Raw genomic sequence first — 18679 nt, 5'->3', positions numbered from 1 at the left:
ACTATGGGGGCTGCATTATATGAGGACTAATGGCGTTACCTTATACATGGACCATAGGGCTGCATTAGAATACATGAAAGACTATGAGGTGAATAATACAATTTGAAGGACTATGGGGACTGCATAATAATACATATAGGACTATGGGGGTGCAGTATAATATACAGAGGACTATGGGGTGCAGTATATACAGGACTATGGGGACTGCATTATAATACATATAGGACTATGGGGGTGCAGTATAATATACAGAAGACTATGGGGTGCAGTATATACAGGACTATGAGGTTCAGTATAATATATGCAGGACTATGAGGTTCAGTATAATATACAGAGGACTTTGGAGGCTGCATTATAATACATGGAGTACTATGGGGAGTTCATTATACAGTAATACATGGAGTACTATGGGGGCTGCATTATAATATATGCAGGATTATGGGGGCTGCATTATTATACATAATCTACATAATCATAACCTACATCTCCACCCTCCTCTCTGTCTATCACCCCACCCGTTCTCTACGCTCTGCAAATGACTTTCGACTAACATCCACACTAATCCGAACCTCCCACACCTGAATCCAAGACTTCTTCCGAGCTGCACCAAACCTCTGGAACGCTCTACCCCAAGAAGTTAGGACGAATCACAAGTTACTCAGCTTCAGACGCACCCTAAAGACGCATCTTTTTAACACACTCCCTAGCCGAACTAATTTCACATAGTCCCTCCACAACTTATCAGAACATAACCCCACGTCAAACTCCATGGCACCCAAATGCATCTCAAGGCTCTGGCCAACTGGTCCAGGAAGCCATTATCTATCCCCCATGAGATGGCTGGATTGTCATTGTAAATAAGCACTTGTACCTTGTCCCTCCATCTCATTGTAGATTGTAAGCTCTCAGGAGCAGGGTTGCCTTTTTTCCCTTTAAATATTGTATCTTCTATAATTGTTACTTGCTTGTATATGATCCTCCTGAATTGTAAAGCGCTGTGGAATATGTTGGCGCTATAGAAATAAATATTATTATTATTATTATTATAATACATGGAGGCCTATGGGGTCTGCATTATAATACATGGTGAGCTGTGGGGTGCATTATAATACATGCATGACTATGGGGGCTGCATTATAATATATGGAGGACTATGATCTGAATTATAATACATGAAGGAATATGGGAGTTGTAGTATAATAATTGGAGGGCTATGAGAGCTACCTTATACATTGAGGAACTATGAGAAATGCATTATAATACAAGGAGGACTATGGGGTGCATTCTAATAAAATGAAGGGTTACGTGGGACCCAATATAGTATATGGAAGGCTATGTGGGGGCCATTATAGTATTTGGAGAACTATATATATGAGGGGGGACAAATACACAAGCTTGGGATGGGATAGTTTTGTGCTGATGGAAAGAGGCTCTTTCCCGCAGCACCCAGCTTTCCAATACTCTGATATCATGGGAAAGCTGGGTGCTGAGGGAAAGATGTATAGCAGAGCATGGGGATGCTGGGTGCTGAGGACAAGATAGATATCACAACAAAGTAAAGCTGGATGATGATAGAAAGAAGGATTTCAGATCATGGGAAACCTAGGTGCTGAGGGAAAGAGCCAAGCCTTAACATCATTATCCCGTACCCCGTGTGTCTGTGTTGAGGGGGCCCAGGTCCAAACTTTGCACTGGGGCCCATCAAACTTTAGTTACACCACTGCCCAGTAGAGAGATGACTAGATCGCAGTTGTTGCACTGAGGTTCATGATTTCTGGGCACTTTACTGTCTATAAGGCCAGAGTCACACTGGCGTATGACTCGAGAAAATCTCGCATTGCACTCGGCTTCATGTTAGACAATGATGCAGCTCAGATCTACGATCTTTTCTTCAGTCCCAATCGGACTGAGGAAAAAATGGCAGCATGCTGCGATTGCAGGGAGTCTGGACTCACTTGCACTCATACAAGTCTATGGATGCGTGTGAAACATCGCATTGCGCTCAGATGACATCTGGATACACGCAGAGATAAGTAATGGAGAAGATGGAGAGATTAATCCCTCCCTCTCCTCTGCACCTGTGATCCAATCACTGGATCGGATCACTGTATAATGACACTCGACTCACACTTACGGCAGAAGCTGATCCAAGTGCCATTAGCATATCTCATCTGATGCCTTATGCTAGTGTGGCTGTGGCCTAAGGAAAACCCTCTTAACAGCAACTCCGTTCTAGTTTTCTCACTACAGAGGTGACTAGATCAGAGTTGCTGCACTGAGGTTCATGATTTCTGATCTCACAGCACTGTTTATAAGGAACGTCCTCTGTATAGTAACTCTATTCTATCTCACTACAGAGGTGACTAGATCGGAGTTGCTGCACTGAGGTTCATGATGTCTGATCTCACAGCACTGTTTATAAGGAACGTCCTCTGTACAATAACTCCATCTATCTCACTACAGAGGTGACTAGATCGGAGTTGCTGCACTGAGGCTCATGATGTCTGATCTCACAGCAATGTTTATAAGGGACGTCCTCTGTATAGTAACTCTATTCTATCTCACTACAGAGGTGACTAGATCGGAGTTGCTGCAGTGAGGCTCATGATGTCTGATCTCACAGCAATGTTTATAAGGAACGTCCTCTGTATGGTAACTCTATTCTATCTCACTACAGAGGTGACTAGATCGGAGTTGCTGCACTGAGGCTCATGATGTCTGATCTCACAGCAATGTTTATAAGGAACGTCCTCTGTACAATAACTCCATCTATCTCACTACAGAGGTGACTAGATCGGAGTTGCTGCACTGAGGTTCATGATGTCTGATCTCACAGCAATGTTTATAAGGAACGTCCTCTGTATGGTAACTCTATTCTATCTCACTACAGAGGTGACTAGATCGGAGTTGCTGCACTGAGGCTCATGATGTCTGATCTCACAGCAATGTTTATAAGGAACGTCCTCTGTACAATAACTCCATCTATCTCACTACAGAGGTGACTAGATCGGAGTTGCTGCACTGAGGTTCATGATGTCTGATCTCACAGCACTGTTTATAAGGAACGTCCTCTGTATAGTAACTCTATTCTATCTCACTACAGAGGTGACTAGATCGGAGTTGCTGCACTGAGGTTCATGATGTCTGATCTCACAGCACTGTTTATAAGGAACGTCCTCTGTATAGTAACTCTATTCTATCTCACTACAGAGGTGACTAGATCAGAGTTGCTGCACTGAGGCTCATGATGTTTGATCTCACAGCACTGTTTATAAGGAACGTCCTCTGTACAGTAACTCCATCTATCTTACTACAGAGGTGACTAGATCGGAGTTGCTGCACTGAGGTTCATGATGTTTGATCTCACAGCAATGTTTATAAGGACGTCTGGTGTACATCAACTCCACTATAGATGTTTCAGTACAGAGATGACTAGATCGGAGTTGCTACACTGAGGCTCATGATGTCTGATCTCACAGCACTGTCTGTAAGGAACATCCTCTGTACAGTAACTCCATTCTATCTCACTATAGAGGTGACTAGATCGGAGTTGCTGCACTGAGGCTCATGATGTCTGATCTCACAGCACTGTCTGTAAGGAACATCCTCTGTACAGTAACTCCATTCTATCTCACTATAGAGGTGACTAGATCGGAGTTGCTGCACTGAGGCTCATGATGTCTGAGCTCACTGTACTGTCTATAAGGATGTCTGGTGTATGTGACACCCTGACAAAACCGGGTAGTCACACATAGGGCCCCGCATAACATCTTCCCTCGCAGGGTTACACTCAGCCACCTGAAACCCTAGTCACCCCCATCAGGGCAAGACAGGCACACCAGTGGGCAGGACCAGGTGGTTAAGGAACGCCCACCTAGGGATCTAAACAGCCCAGGGCAGTAAAACAAGCAGTGAAGTTTTGGAGTTCAAGTGGAGAGGAGTGGAGGCTGGGGCTAGGTGTAGCTCCAGCAGAGGAGTAGCTGAAGTTGAACAGTGCCAGGGTTGGGGCCCTGGTACCTTGGCTAGGTGGCAGACGGTGGTCTCCGTCGGCAGGCGATAGGAAGACGGAGCTGGAGATCCGAGATGGACCGGGACAGGGTTGGAGCCCGCTGGTACCGACACCGGAGACCCGACCCGGAAACCGTGCACAGAGGGAACCAACAGCCTAGCTAATCAACCGATTGAGGGCAGAATTACAGGTTCTGTCCCAACCAAAGTCCCAAAAGCAGACAACCACCCACAGAGAGGGATAGGGCAACCGCCAGGGCCCATGGATCCAATAGGTCAGCGTCAGTGGGCACGGCTCCTCAGGTACACAAAAGGCCGGGAGCGGACTCCCGTGTTCCATACCGGGAAGTCTAAACAAACAACAATAATAGTGCAGAGGAAAAGACGGCGACCACCAGCCCAGGTGGGGGACCAGAGTACAATAGGCTGCGGCGGCTGGCCACCAGCACCTTGGTTTACCAAAAGACTCGTGTGATTCATTTAATTGTGAGTAACCAAACATCCCCTGGTACGTCCGGGTGCGCAGTCCCTTGTCATCGCCATACCCTGCACAGAGACATTGGGCCCCGGGTCAATCATCCCTATCCACGGAGGGGTTAACATCGAGCTGCCATCGCATCTCTCCCAGGTGCCCCCAAAACAACAGCGGTGGTGTCCCTCTTCACCACACACTGTGGGTGGCGTCACAAACCGAGTACGGCCAAGCCCGTACCACTACGTTCCCCCCTTTTTCATTCGGCATGTCCGCGTGACCCTCGGGTCCGGAGGATCCCTCGAGCCACTCAGCTGGTCTGGATCCGAGCAGTCCGGCTGCTACGGGCGTGGGGGCGGCACATGTACATCAACTCCATTATAGATGTTTCAGTACAGAGATGACTAGATCGGAGTTGTTGCACCTAGGTCCATGATTTCTGGGTATTGTCTATAACAGTGATGGCGAACCTATGGCACGCGTGCCACACTGGGCATGCAGAGCCCTTTTTGCTGGCACGCGCGCGATAGTACACGGCCCTGTATATTGCCCTGTATACAGTATAGAGGATGGTAGACGGCCCTGTATATAGCCCTGTATACAGTATAGAGGACAGCACATAGCTCTGTATATAGCCCTGTACACAGTATAGAGGACAGCACATAGCTCTGTATATAGCCCTGTATACAGTATAGAGGACAGCACACAGCTCTGTATATAGCCCTGTATACAGTATAGAGGACAGCACATAGCTCTGTATATAGCCCTGTATACAGTATAGAGGACAGCACATAGCTCTGTATATAGCCCTGTATACAGTATAGAGGACAGTACACGGCTCTGTTAATAGGGCAGTGGGGAACATAATAGAGCAGTGGGGACATTATAATGCAGTGGGGAACATAATAGGGCAGTGGGGAACATAATAGTCAGTGGGGACATTATAATGCAGTGGGGAACATAATAGGGCAGTGGGCACACTATACGGCAGTGGTGACACTGTAGGGCAATGGGAAACATTATAGAACAGTGGGGGATACTATAAGGCAGTGGGGGATATAATAGGGCAGTGGGGGACATAATAGGGCAGTGGGGGACATTATAGAGCAGTGGGGGATATTATAGAGCAGTGGGGGACATTATAGAGCAGTGGGGGGACATTATAGGGCAGTGGGGAACATAATAGGGCAGTGGGGAACATAATAGTGCAGTGGGGAACATAATAGGGCAGTGGGGGACATTATAGGGCAGTGGGGGACATTATAAGGCAGTGGGAGACATTATAAGGCAGTGGAGGACATTATAGGGCAGGGGGGACATTATAGGGCAGTGGAAGGACATTATAGGGCAGTGGGGGCATTATAGGGCAGTGGAAGGACATTATAGGGCAGTGGAAGGACATTATAGGGTGGTGGAAGGACATTAAAAGGCAGTGGGGGGCATTATAAGGCAGTGGGGGACATTATAGGGTAATGGAGGACATTATAGGGCAGTGGAAGGACATTATAGGGCAGTGGAAGGACATTATAGGGCAGTGGGGGACATTATAGGGCAGTGGAAGGACATTATAGGGCAGTGGAAGGACATTATAGGGCAGTGGGGGACATTATAGGGCAGTGGGGGACATTATAGGGCAGTGGGGGACATTATAGGGTAATGGAGGACATTATAGGGCAGTGGGGGACATTATAGGGCAGTGGGGGACATTATAGGGCAGTGGAAGGACATTATAGGGCAGTGGGGGGCATTATAGGGCAGTGGGGGACATTATAGGGCAGTGGGGGACATTATAGGGTAGTGGAAGGACATTATAGGGGAGTGGAAGGACATTATAGGGCAGTGGGGGACATTATAGGGCAGTGGGGGGCATTATAGGGCAGTGGAAGGACATTATAGGGCAGTGGAAGGACATTATAGGGCAGTGGGGGACATTATAAGGCGGTGGAAGGACATTATAAGGCAGTGGGGGACATTATAGGGCAGTGAGGGACATTATAGGGCAGTGGGGGACATTATAGGGTAATGGAGGACATTATAGGGCAGTGGGTGACATTATAGGGCAGTGGGGGACATTATAGGGCAGTGGAAGGACATTATAGGGCAGTGGAAGGACATTATAGGGCAGTGGAAGGACATTATAAGGCGGTGGAAGGACATTATAAGGCAGTGGGGGATATTATAAGGCAGTGGGGGACATTATAGGGTAATGGGGGACATTATAGGGTAATGGGGGACATTATGAAGCAAATTGGGGCATTATAGGTCAGTGGTGGACAATATGAAAGAAATTGTGACATCATAAGCCAGCGAAGGAGTCTTGCGAGGATAATTTGCATATTCCCAGTGCCTTCTGGGATAAGTGAAGAGTCACCGCGAGCTCAAGGAGAACCGGGTTTTGGCCGTTACAGCCGGAAGGAAGACTTCTGAAAGCCTGAATTTTAGCCTGTCTTCTTCATTGTGAGCGTGAGTGAGCAAAGTGTGAGCAAAAGTAAGTGTGAGTAGAATTGTTTGTATTTAGTTGTTTAATTACTTATCATTTGTTTAGTGCTATCCCCATTAGAAAATGTGCGCCACTATTGCTAATGCGATCCAGTGTACATCTTGTCTCATGTATGCAGTCCTTGAAAAGCCGTTCGAGGGTGCATACTGTTGTTCGAGATGTGCGCACGTTGCACATTTGGAAGCCCAGATACTGGATGTAAATGAGCAGCTGGCAACTCTGAGATGCATTAGCATATTGCCTGGCTACCTCTGGCCCCTTCCTCACTTGCAGCCTGTCCCGGCCCTCTCGGAGCACGCTTCACCATCAGCCTGGGAGCTACAACTCCAGACTTTTCTTCTGTCTGCCTCTCCTTACACTCTGCTCCAGCCCCTCCCCTCTGCTCTGCTTTTCTCTTACCCTGGGGGCTGTGGTTTGTCCTGCTGCATCGGTGTGGGATCAGATTACCAAGGAGGATTAACTCTTTCTGTGACAACCTGGCTGTGCCAGGGCGTCACACACCCCCTTGGTAAAACACGGCCCGTCCTCGGGCCGTCTAGGCACCAACATTTATTAAAACTGGAAAAAGGAAAAATAAACACATTACAATCATACATCTTCCCACATCGGGAGGTACGTTTTCTAAAACTTTAAACCGTTCTGCCACCCCACACCTGCGGAGCAGATGGCCTCCTCCTGAACTTGAGGGCGTTCAACAGGGGTGACAGTCCATAAAACAGTCAACTTTTTAACTTGTGGGTAGCCGTCCATGCTCCACTACCACTGCCGCTGCCGTCACTCCCAGTACGGGGCACGGGTTCCGTGCTCTGCCTCCTGGCTTCTGAGCCCTGTATACAGTATAGAGGATAGTACACAGATCTGTATATAGCCTGTATACAGTATAGAGGACACTACACGGCTCTGTATATAGCCCTGTATACAGTATAGAGGACAGCACATAGCTCTGTATATAGCCCTGTATACAGTATAGAGGACAGTACACGGCCCTGTATGTAGCCCTGTATACAGTATAGAGGACAGCACACAGCTCTGTATATAGCCCTGGATACAGTATAGAGGACAGCACATAGCTCTGTATATAGCCCTGTATACAGTATAGAGGACAGCACACAACTCTGTATATAGCCCTGTATACAGTACAGAGGACAGTACATGTCTCTGTATATAGCCCTGTATACAGTATAGAGGATAGTACACGGCCCTGTATATAGCCCTGTATACAGTATAGAGGATAGTACACGGCCCTGTATATAGCCCTGTATACAGTATAGAGGACAGCACATAGCTCTGTATATAGCCCTGTATACAGTATAGAGGACAGCACACAGCTCTGTATATAGCCCTGTATACAGTATAGAGGACAGCACGCAGCCCTGCATATAGCCCTGTATACAGTATAGAGGATAGTACACAGATCTGTATATAGCCCTGTATACAGTATAGAGGACAGCACACAGCTCTGTATATAGCCCTGTATACAGTATAGAGGACAGCACACAGCTCTGTATATAGCCCTGTATACAGTATAGAGGACAGCACACAGCTCTGTATATAGCCCTGTATACAGTATAGAGGACAGCACACAGCCCTGTATATAGCCTGTATACAGTATAGAGGACAGCACACAGCTCTGTATATAGCCCTGTAAACAGTATAGAGGACAGCACACAGCTCTGTATATAGCCCTGTATACAGTATAGAGGACAGCACACAGCCCTGTATATAGCCCTGTATACAGTACAGAGGACAGTACATGTCTCTGTATATAGCCCTGTATACAGTATAGAGGATAGTACACGGCCCTGTATATAGCCCTGTATACAGTATAGAGGATAGTACACGGCCCTGTATATAGCCCTGTATACAGTATAGAGGACAGCACATAGCTCTGTATATAGCCCTGTATACAGTATAGAGGACAGCACACAGCTCTGTATATAGCCCTGTATACAGTATAGAGGACAGCACGCAGCCCTGCATATAGCCCTGTATACAGTATAGAGGACAGCACACAGCTCTGTATATAGCCTGTATACAGTATAGAGGACAGCACACAGCCCTGTATATAGCCCTGTATACAGTATAGATGACAGTACACAGCTCTGTATATAGCCTGTATACAGTATAGAGGACAGCACACAGCTCTGTATATAGCCGTGTATACAGTATAGATGACAGTACACAGCTCTGTATATAGCCTGTATACAGTATAGAGAAGAAAAAGATTCCGCACATGCAAGCAGAGGCACACCAAAAAATTGTGCTGTATAAAATAACACACCTTTATTTATTGCACAAAGAAGACATGTTAAAATCAATTAAAAACCATACAAAGGGACAAAAAGACACCTGCTGAGCAAAACCAAGCGCCCCCAATCTCATAGTATGTATGTGACAGTACAAATATCAAAATACAATATAATGCCAAAAAGGAGGTCATAGACAGACCAAACACCTGGGTGATGCAATATCAGATATCAAGTGTCCCTGCTTAGAACATTGTCTTGTGGCTGGAGTGGGTACAAGCAAAAGGGGTGATAGTCATTAATTACGGCATAGGTAAATGCACATATCATGCTATAGATTTATCCCTATAATACCACTCCATGTAATAAAAATGTAAGACAGTGTATTGGCAGATATACGTCACTTTATAGTAGCCTATAGAGAAGAATACAACATGTAAAGTGCATATCAAGTGACCATACGGACAATACAGGATATTGAGTGGAATGGACCCTGTATGGGTATCACGAGAACAGTAGCCTGCAGGTGGCACTTGGTGTACCCTGAGGTAGTTACTACAATGAGGAGAACAATACTGATATCCAATCTTCAATTAATAGTAATATACAGTATATAAGCAGCTATGATCCAGCCGTTAGGATCACAGTCAAGTCGGATACTTCGGCGCAATAGTCAGATCATGCAAACCAAGTTGCAGCCGGTGGCCGCAACACTCTGGGATTGTATATCCAATCAACCAGACATGAAAAACGCAGCAAAGTGACAACCAATATTCACCCACATAACAAGTGGATAAACAGTAAGGCTATGTGCGCACGTCGCGTAAAAACATGCAGTTACGCTGCGCTTTGTAGCGCAGCGTAACTGCATGCGTCCTGCGTCCCCTGCACAGTCTATGGAGACTGTGCAGGGGCCGTGCGCACGTGGCGTCTAAGAGCGCAGCGCTTCGGCTACTGCCGAAGCGCTGCGCAAAAAGAAGTGACATGTCACTTCTTTCCTGCGCTTTGCCGGCAGCTCCTGCTCTGTCTATGGCAGGAGCTGCAGGCAGAGCGCATGGAATCGGCGCTCACTACGGACATTTCTGCAGCGATCTAAAGCGCACATGTGCTCTTCAGATCGCTGCAGAAATTTCTGCAGGGCTTGTACGCAACGTGCGCACATAGCCTTAGAGTGTCAAGAGGATGCGAGTCAGTGCAACCTCAACTACCAAAGAGCCAAGGCCATGTTCTTAGGGAGCGGGGTACAATAAATCTGAATAGTCACCAGTCATGAACCCAGGGATGGTCAGTCATGTCAGTGGAACATGGGTGCAGTCAGGTGTAGTGCTCAGCTGTAGGTGGCCACCTGCAGGCTACTGTTCTCGTGATACCCATACAGGGTCCATTCCACTCAATATCCTGTATTGTCCGTATGGTCACTTGATATGCACTTTACATGTTGTATTCTTCTCTATAGGCTACTATAAAGTGACGTATATCTGCCAATACACTGTCTTACATTTTTATTACATGGAGTGGTATTATAGGGATAAATCTATAGCATGATATGTGCATTTACCTATGCCGTAATTAATGACTATCACCCCTTTTGCTTGTACCCACTCCAGCCACAAGACAATGTTCTAAGCAGGGACACTTGATATCTGATATTGCATCACCCAGGTGTTTGGTCTGTCTATGACCTCCTTTTTGGCATTATATTGTATTTTGATATTTGTACTGTCACATACATACTATGAGATTGGGGGCGCTTGGTTTTGCTCAGCAGGTGTCTTTTTGTCCCTTTGTATGGTTTTTAATTGATTTTAACATGTCTTCTTTGTGCAATAAATAAAGGTGTGTTATTTTATACAGCACAATTTTTTGGTGTGCCTCTGCTTGCATGTGCGGAATCTTTTTCTTCTTTCTTACATTGATTCCTCTTTTCCGCACTGGTGTGCACCCAAATAACATACTTTTTCCAGTATCAGTGGTGCGCTCCAACACCCACTTCTTTTGTATACAGTATAGAGGACAGCGCACGGCTCTGTACATACAGTAGCTCTGTATACAGTATAGAGGACAGCACATAGCTCTGTATATAGCCCTGTATACAGTATAGAGGACAGCGCACGGCTCTGTATATAGCCTGTATACAGTATAGAGGACAGCACACAGCTCTGTATATAGCCCTGTATACAGTATAGAGGACAGCACACAGCTCTGTATATAGCCCTGTATACAGTATAGAGGACAGCGCACGGCTCTGTACATACAGTAGCTCTGTATACAGTATAGAGGACAGCACATAGCTCTGTATATAGCCCTGTATACAGTATAGAGGACAGCGCACGGCTCTGTATATAGCCTGTATACAGTATAGAGGACAGCACACAGCTCTGTATATAGCCCTGTATACAGTATAGAGGACAGCACACAGCCCTGTATATAGCCCTGTATACAGTATAGAGGACAGCGCACGGCTCTGTACATACAGTAGCTCTGTATACAGTATAGAGGACAGTACACAGATCAGTATATAGCCTGTATACAGTATAGAGGACAGCGCACGGCTCTGTATATAGCCTGTATACAGTATAGAGGACAGCACACAGCTCTGTATATAGCCCTGTATACAGTATAGAGGACAGCACACAGCCCTGTATATAGCCCTGTATACAGTATAGAGGACAGCACACAGCTCTGTATATAGCCTGTATACAGTATAGAGGACAGCACACAGCTCTGTATATAGCCTGTATACAGTATAGAGGACAGCACACAGCTCTGTATATAGCCTGTATACAGTATAGAGGACAGCACACAGCCCTGTATATAGCCCTGTATACAGTATAGAGGACAGCACACAGCTCTGTATATAGCCCTGTATACAGTATAGAGGACAGCACACAGCCCTGTATATAGCCCTGTATACAGTATAGAGGACAGCACACAGCTCTGTATATAGCCTGTATACAGTATAGAGGACAGTACACAGATCAGTATATAGCCTGTATACAGTATAGAGGACAGCGCACGGCTCTGTACATACAGTAGCTCTGTATACAGTATAGAGGACAGTACACAGATCAGTATATAGCCTGTATACAGTATAGAGGACAGCACACAGCTCTGTATATAGCCCTGTATACAGTATAGAGGACAGCACACAGCTCTGTATATAGCCTGTATACAGTATAGAGGACAGAACACAGCTCTGTATATAGCCCTGTATACAGTATAGAGGACAGCACACAGCTCTGTATATAGCCCTGTATACAGTATAGAGGACAGCACACAGCCCTGTATATAGCCCTGTATACAGTATAGAGGACAGCACACAGCTCTGTATATAGCCTGTATACAGTATAGAGGACAGTACACAGATCAGTATATAGCCTGTATACAGTATAGAGGACAGCACACAGCTCTGTATATAGCCCTGTATACAGTATAGAGGACAGCACACAGCTCTGTATATAGCCTGTATACAGTATAGAGGACAGCACACAGCCCTGTATATAGCCTGTATACAGTATAGAGGACAGCACACAGCCCTGTATATAGCCTGTATACAGTATAGAGGACAGCACACAGCTCTGTATATAGCCCTGTATACAGTATAGAGGACAGCACACAGCTCTGTATATAGCCCTGTATACAGTATAGAGGACAGTACACAGATCAGTATATAGCCTGTATACAGTATAGAGGACAGCGCACGGCTCTGTATATAGCCCTGTATACAGTATAGAGGACAGCACACAGCTCTGTATATAGCCCTGTATACAGTATAGAGGACAGCACACAGCCCTGTATATAGCCTGTATACAGTATAGAGGACAGCGCACGGCTCTGTACATACAGTAGCTCTGTATACAGTATAGAGGACAGTACACAGCCCTGTATATAGCCCTGTATACAGTATAGAGGACAGTACACGGCTCTGTATATAGCCCTGTATACAGTATAGAGGACAGCGCACAGCCCTGTATATAGCCCTGTATACAGTATAGAGGACAGCACACAGCTCTGTATATAGCCTGTATACAGTATAGAGGACAGCACACAGCTCTGTATATAGCTCTGTATACGGTATAGAGGACAGCACACAGCTCTGTATATAGCCCTGTATACAGTATAGAGGACAGCACACAGCCCTGTATATAGCCTGTATACAGTATAGAGGACAGCACACAGCCCTGTATATAGCCTGTATACAGTATAGAGGACAGCACACAGCTCTGTATATAGCCTGTATACAGTATAGAGGACAGCACACAGCTCTGTATATAGCCCTGTATACAGTATAGAGGACAGCACACAGCCCTGTATATAGCCCTGTATACAGTATAGAGGACAGTACACAGCTCTGGATATAGCCCTGTATACAGTATAGAGGACAGCACATGTCTCTGTATATAGCCTGTATACAGTATAGAGGACAGCACACAGCTCTGTATATAGCCCTGTATACAGTATAGAGGACAGCACACAGCTCTGTATATAGCCCTGTATACAGTATAGAGGACAGCACACAGCCCTGTATATAGCCTGTATACAGTATAGAGGACAGCACACAGCTCTGTATATAGCCTGTATACAGTATAGAGGACAGCACACAGCTCTGTATATACCCCTGTATACAGTATAGAGGACAGCACACAGCCCTGTATATAGCCCTGTATACAGTATAGAGGACAGCACACAGCTCTGTATATAGCCTGTATACAGTATAGAGGACAGCACACAGCCCTGTATATAGCCCTGTATACAGTATAGAGGACAGCACATAGCCCTGTATATAGCCCTGTATACAGTATAGAGGACAGCGCACGGCTCTGTATATAGCCCTGTATACAGTATAGAGGACAGTACACAGCCCTGTATATAGCCCTGTATACAGTATAGAGGACAGCACACAGCTCTGTATATAGCCCTGTATACAGTATAGAGGACAGTACACAGCCCTGTATATAGCCTGTATACAGTATAGAGGACAGCACACAGCCCTGTATATAGCCTGTATACAGTATAGAGGACAGCACACAGCTCTGTATATAGCCTGTATACAGTATAGAGGACAGCACACAGCTCTGTATATAGCCCTGTATACAGTATAGAGGACAGCACACAGCCCTGTATATAGCCCTGTATACAGTATAGAGGACAGTACACAGCTCTGGATATAGCCCTGTATACAGTATAGAGGACAGCACATGTCTCTGTATATAGCCTGTATACAGTATAGAGGACAGCACACAGCTCTGTATATAGCCCTGTATACAGTATAGAGGACAGCACACAGCTCTGTATATAGCCCTGTATACAGTATAGAGGACAGCACACAGCCCTGTATATAGCCTGTATACAGTATAGAGGACAGCACACAGCTCTGTATATAGCCTGTATACAGTATAGAGGACAGCACACAGCTCTGTATATAGCCCTGTATACAGTATAGAGGACAGCACACAGCCCTGTATATAGCCCTGTATACAGTATAGAGGACAGCACACAGCTCTGTATATAGCCTGTATACAGTATAGAGGACAGCACACAGCCCTGTATATAGCCCTGTATACAGTATAGAGGACAGCACATAGCCCTGTATATAGCCCTGTATACAGTATAGAGGACAGCGCACGGCTCTGTATATAGCCCTGTATACAGTATAGAGGACAGTACACAGCCCTGTATATAGCCCTGTATACAGTATAGAGGACAGCGCACGGCTCTGTATATAGCCCTGTATACAGTATAGAGGACAGCACACAGCCCTGTATATAGCCCTGTATACAGTATAGAGGACAGCGCACGGCTCTGTATATAGCCCTGTATACAGTATAGAGGACAGCGCACGGCTCTGTATATAGCCCTGTATACAGTATAGAGGACAGCACACAGCCCTGTATATAGCCCTGTATACAGTATAGAGGACAGCACACAGCTCTGTATATAGCCTGTATACAGTATAGAGGACAGCACACAGCCCTGTATATAGCCCTGTATACAGTATAGAGGACAGCACATAGCTCTGTATATAGCCCTGTATACAGTATAGAGGACCGTACACGGCGGCACGGTGGCTCAGTGGTTAGCACTGCAGTCTTGCAGCGCTGGGGTCCTGGGTTCAAATCCCACCAAGGACACTATCTGCAAGGAGTTTGTATGTTCTCCCCGTGTTTGCGTGGGTTTCCTCCGGGTACTCCGGTTTCCTCCCACACTCCAAAGACATACAGATAGGGAACCTAGATTGTGAGCCCCAATGGGGACAGTGTTGCCAATGTATGTAAAGCGCTGTGGAATTAATAGCGCTATATAAATGAATAAAATTATTATTATTATTATACAGTATAGAGGACAGCACACAGCTCTGTATATAGCCTGTATACAGTATAGAGGACAGCACACAGCTCTGTATATAGCCTGTATACAGTATAGAGGACAGCGCACGGCTCTGTATATAGCCCTGTATACAGTATAGAGGACAGCACACAGCCCTGTATATAGCCCTGTATACAGTATAGAGGACAGCACACAGCTCTGTATATAGCCTGTATACAGTATAGAGGACAGCACACAGCCCTGTATATAGCCCTGTATACAGTATAGAGGACAGCACATAGCTCTGTATATAGCCTGTATACAGTATAGAGGACAGCGCACGGCTCTGTATATAGCCCTGTATACAGTATAGAGGACAGCACTTAGCTCTGTATATAGTCCTGTATACAGTATAGAGGACAGCACACAGCTCTGTATATAGCCCTGTATACAGTATAGAGGACAGCACATAGCTCTGTATATAGCCCTGTATACAGTATAGAGGACCGTACACGGCCCTGTATATACCAGTAACGTCGGCTGTTTCCGTGCGCTGGGCGGGGCGGTGACTTCGGCTGTTTCCGTGCGCTGGGCGGGGCGGAAGCTTCGGCTGTTTCCGTGCGCTGGGCGGGGCGGAAGCTTCGGCTGTTTCCGTGCGCTGGGCGGGGCGGTGACTTCGGCTGTTTCCGTGCGCTGGGCGGTGACGGCTTCGCCTTTTTCCGTGCGATGGGTGGGGCAGTGGCTTAGGCTTTTTCTGTGCGCTGGGCGGGGCAGTGGCTTCGGCTTTTTCCGTGCTCTGGGCAGGGCAGTGGCTTCGGCTGTTTCCGTTCGCTGGGCGGGGCTATGGCTTCGGCAGTTTTCGTGCGCTGGGCGGGGCAGTAGCTTCGGCTGTTTCCGTTCGCTGGGCGGGGCAGTGGCTTCGGCTGTTTCCGTGCTCTGGGCAGGGCAGTGGCTTCGGCTGTTTCCGTTCGCTGGGCGGGGCTATGGCTTCGGCAGTTTTCGTGCGCTGGGCGGGGCAGTGGCTTCGGCTGTTTCCGTGCTCTGGGCAGGGCAGTGGCTTCGGCTGTTTCCGTGCGCTGGGCGGGGCAGTAGCTTCGGCTGTTTCCGTGCACTGGGCGGGGCAGTAGCTTCGGCTGTTTCCGTTCGCTGGGCGGGGCAGTGGCTTCGGCTGTTTCCGTGCTCTGGGCAGGGCAGTGGCTTCGGCTGTTTCCGTTCGCTGGGCGGGGCTATGGCTTCGGCAGTTTTCGTGCGCTGGGCGGGGCAGTGGCTTCGGCTGTTTCCGTGCTCTGGGCAGGGCAGTGGCTTCGGCTGTTTCCGTGCGCTGGGCGGGGCAGTAGCTTCGGCTGTTTCCGTGCACTGGGCGGGGCAGTAGCTTCGGCTGTTTCCGTGCGCTGGGCGGGGCAGTAGCTTCGGCTGTTTCCGTGCACTGGGCGGGGCAGTAGCTTCGGCTGTTTCCGTGCGCTGGGCGGGGCAGTAGCTTCGGCTGTTTCCGTGCACTGGGCGGGGCAGTAGCTTCGGCTGTTTCCGTGCACTGGGCGGTACCCCCCTCCTCAGGACCACAGTCGCAGCATCCTCTGTTCGGTCGCTGCTGGGACATGAAGTGACGGCTCCCGCTTGCAGCGCACACGGTCAGCATGGCGGAGATCACCAGCCTCTCCCCCAGCTTCGGTAAGTGGTGTACGCGGCGGAGATGCCCGGACCCGGAATATGGCATGGCTGTGCAGTGTCAGCATCCTAGATGACGTCACCGGCCTGGCTGTAGTGATAACGTCACCACAGCAGATGTCGGCTCTGAAAGAGGTCCTCATCCCAAGTGATATCACGCGTAGAGGAGGGGAGGCCGAGCGGACTCCGCGCACAGAGGAGGGGAGGCCGAGCGGACTCCGCGCGCCGAGGAGGGGAGGCCGAGCGGACTCCGAGCGCAGAGGAGGGGAGGCCGAGCGGACTCCGCGCACAGAGGAGGGGAGGCCGAGCGGACTCCGCACACAGAGGAGGGGAGGCCGAGCGGACTCCGAGCGCAGAGGAGGGGAGGCCGAGCGGACTCCGCGCGCAGAGGAGGGGAGGCCGAGCGGACTCCGAGCGCAGAGGAGGGGAGGCCGAGCGGACTCCGCGGGCAGAGGAGGGGAGGCCGAGCGGACTCCGAGCGCAGAGGAGGGGAGGCCGAGCGGACTCCGCGGGCAGAGGAGGGGAGGCCGAGCGGACTCCGCGGGCAGAGGAGGGGAGGCCGAGCGGACTCCGCGCGCAGAGGAGGGGAGGCCGAGCGGACTCCGCGCGCAGAGGAGGGGAGGCCGAGCGGACTCCGAGCGCCGATGAGGGGAGGCCGAGCGGACTCCGCGGGCAGAGGAGGGGAGGCCGAGCGGACTCCGAGCGCAGATGAGGGGAGGCCGAGCGGACTCCGCGCGCAGAGGAGGGGAGGCCAAGTGGACTCCACACGTAGAAGTGTACGGATGTCACGTGTACAAGAGAGGATGTGTAAGGGGCGTCACATGTAGAGGTGTACAAATGTCACGCGTACAGGAGAGGATGTGTACAGGCATCATGTGTAGAGGTGTACGGATGTCACATGTACAGGAGAGGATGTGTACAGGCGTCACGTGTAGAGGTGTACGGATGTCACATGTACAGGAGAGGATGTGTACAGGCGTCACGTGTAGAGGCGTATGAACGTCATGTGTACAGGAGAGCATGTGTTCAGGCGTCACGTGTAGAGGAAGAGATGCTTAATACGTGCACATGTAGAGGAGGGGGAGTATACAGGCATTATATATAGAGCAGGGGACACGTATGGACGTCAGCTGTAGAGGAGAGGACACTTACAGGCGCCAAGTATAGAGGGGCTGCTGATAAGTCTTTGGCTTTACCCAGAAAGAAGCGAGGTAGCATGATGAAACGTTCCATTTCTTCCACACACTCTCCACTGATGTCACTACACTTCTTACATCAGTATTCCAAGTTCTGTAAGCCTAGCAAAAAGAAGGATTTCGGTTGTGCCTCAAACCAGGCATCCGTAGCAGCCATGGCATCAGAAATGGTGTGAAATTTGGTACCCTTGAGGTGTTTCTTCAGGTTTGGAAACAAATGATAGTCGGAGGGAGCTAGATCTGGTGAATAAGGTGGGTGGTCACCAGCTGGAAGCCCGGCTCTGCC

General features: G+C 48.4%; 1 protein-coding gene across 1 annotated transcript in view; it reads left to right on the top strand.

The window, feature by feature from the left end:
- Nucleotides 1–17043: 17043 nt before the first annotated feature.
- SYT11 (synaptotagmin 11) overlaps nucleotides 17044–18679 on the top strand; it is a 54512-nt gene continuing 52876 nt past the window's right edge. Inside the window, exon 1 of the mRNA XM_075331263.1 lies at nucleotides 17044–17200. Within this exon, the coding sequence (XP_075187378.1) occupies nucleotides 17167–17200 (34 nt within the window). The 5' untranslated portion in view covers nucleotides 17044–17166. The remainder of the gene's footprint in view (nucleotides 17201–18679) is intronic.

The sequence above is a fragment of the Anomaloglossus baeobatrachus genome, chromosome 12 (genome assembly GCF_048569485.1).
Source record: "Anomaloglossus baeobatrachus isolate aAnoBae1 chromosome 12, aAnoBae1.hap1, whole genome shotgun sequence".
In the NCBI taxonomy this organism is placed as follows: domain Eukaryota; kingdom Metazoa; phylum Chordata; class Amphibia; order Anura; family Aromobatidae; genus Anomaloglossus; species Anomaloglossus baeobatrachus.
This window is presented reverse-complemented; position numbering and strand designations above follow the sequence as displayed.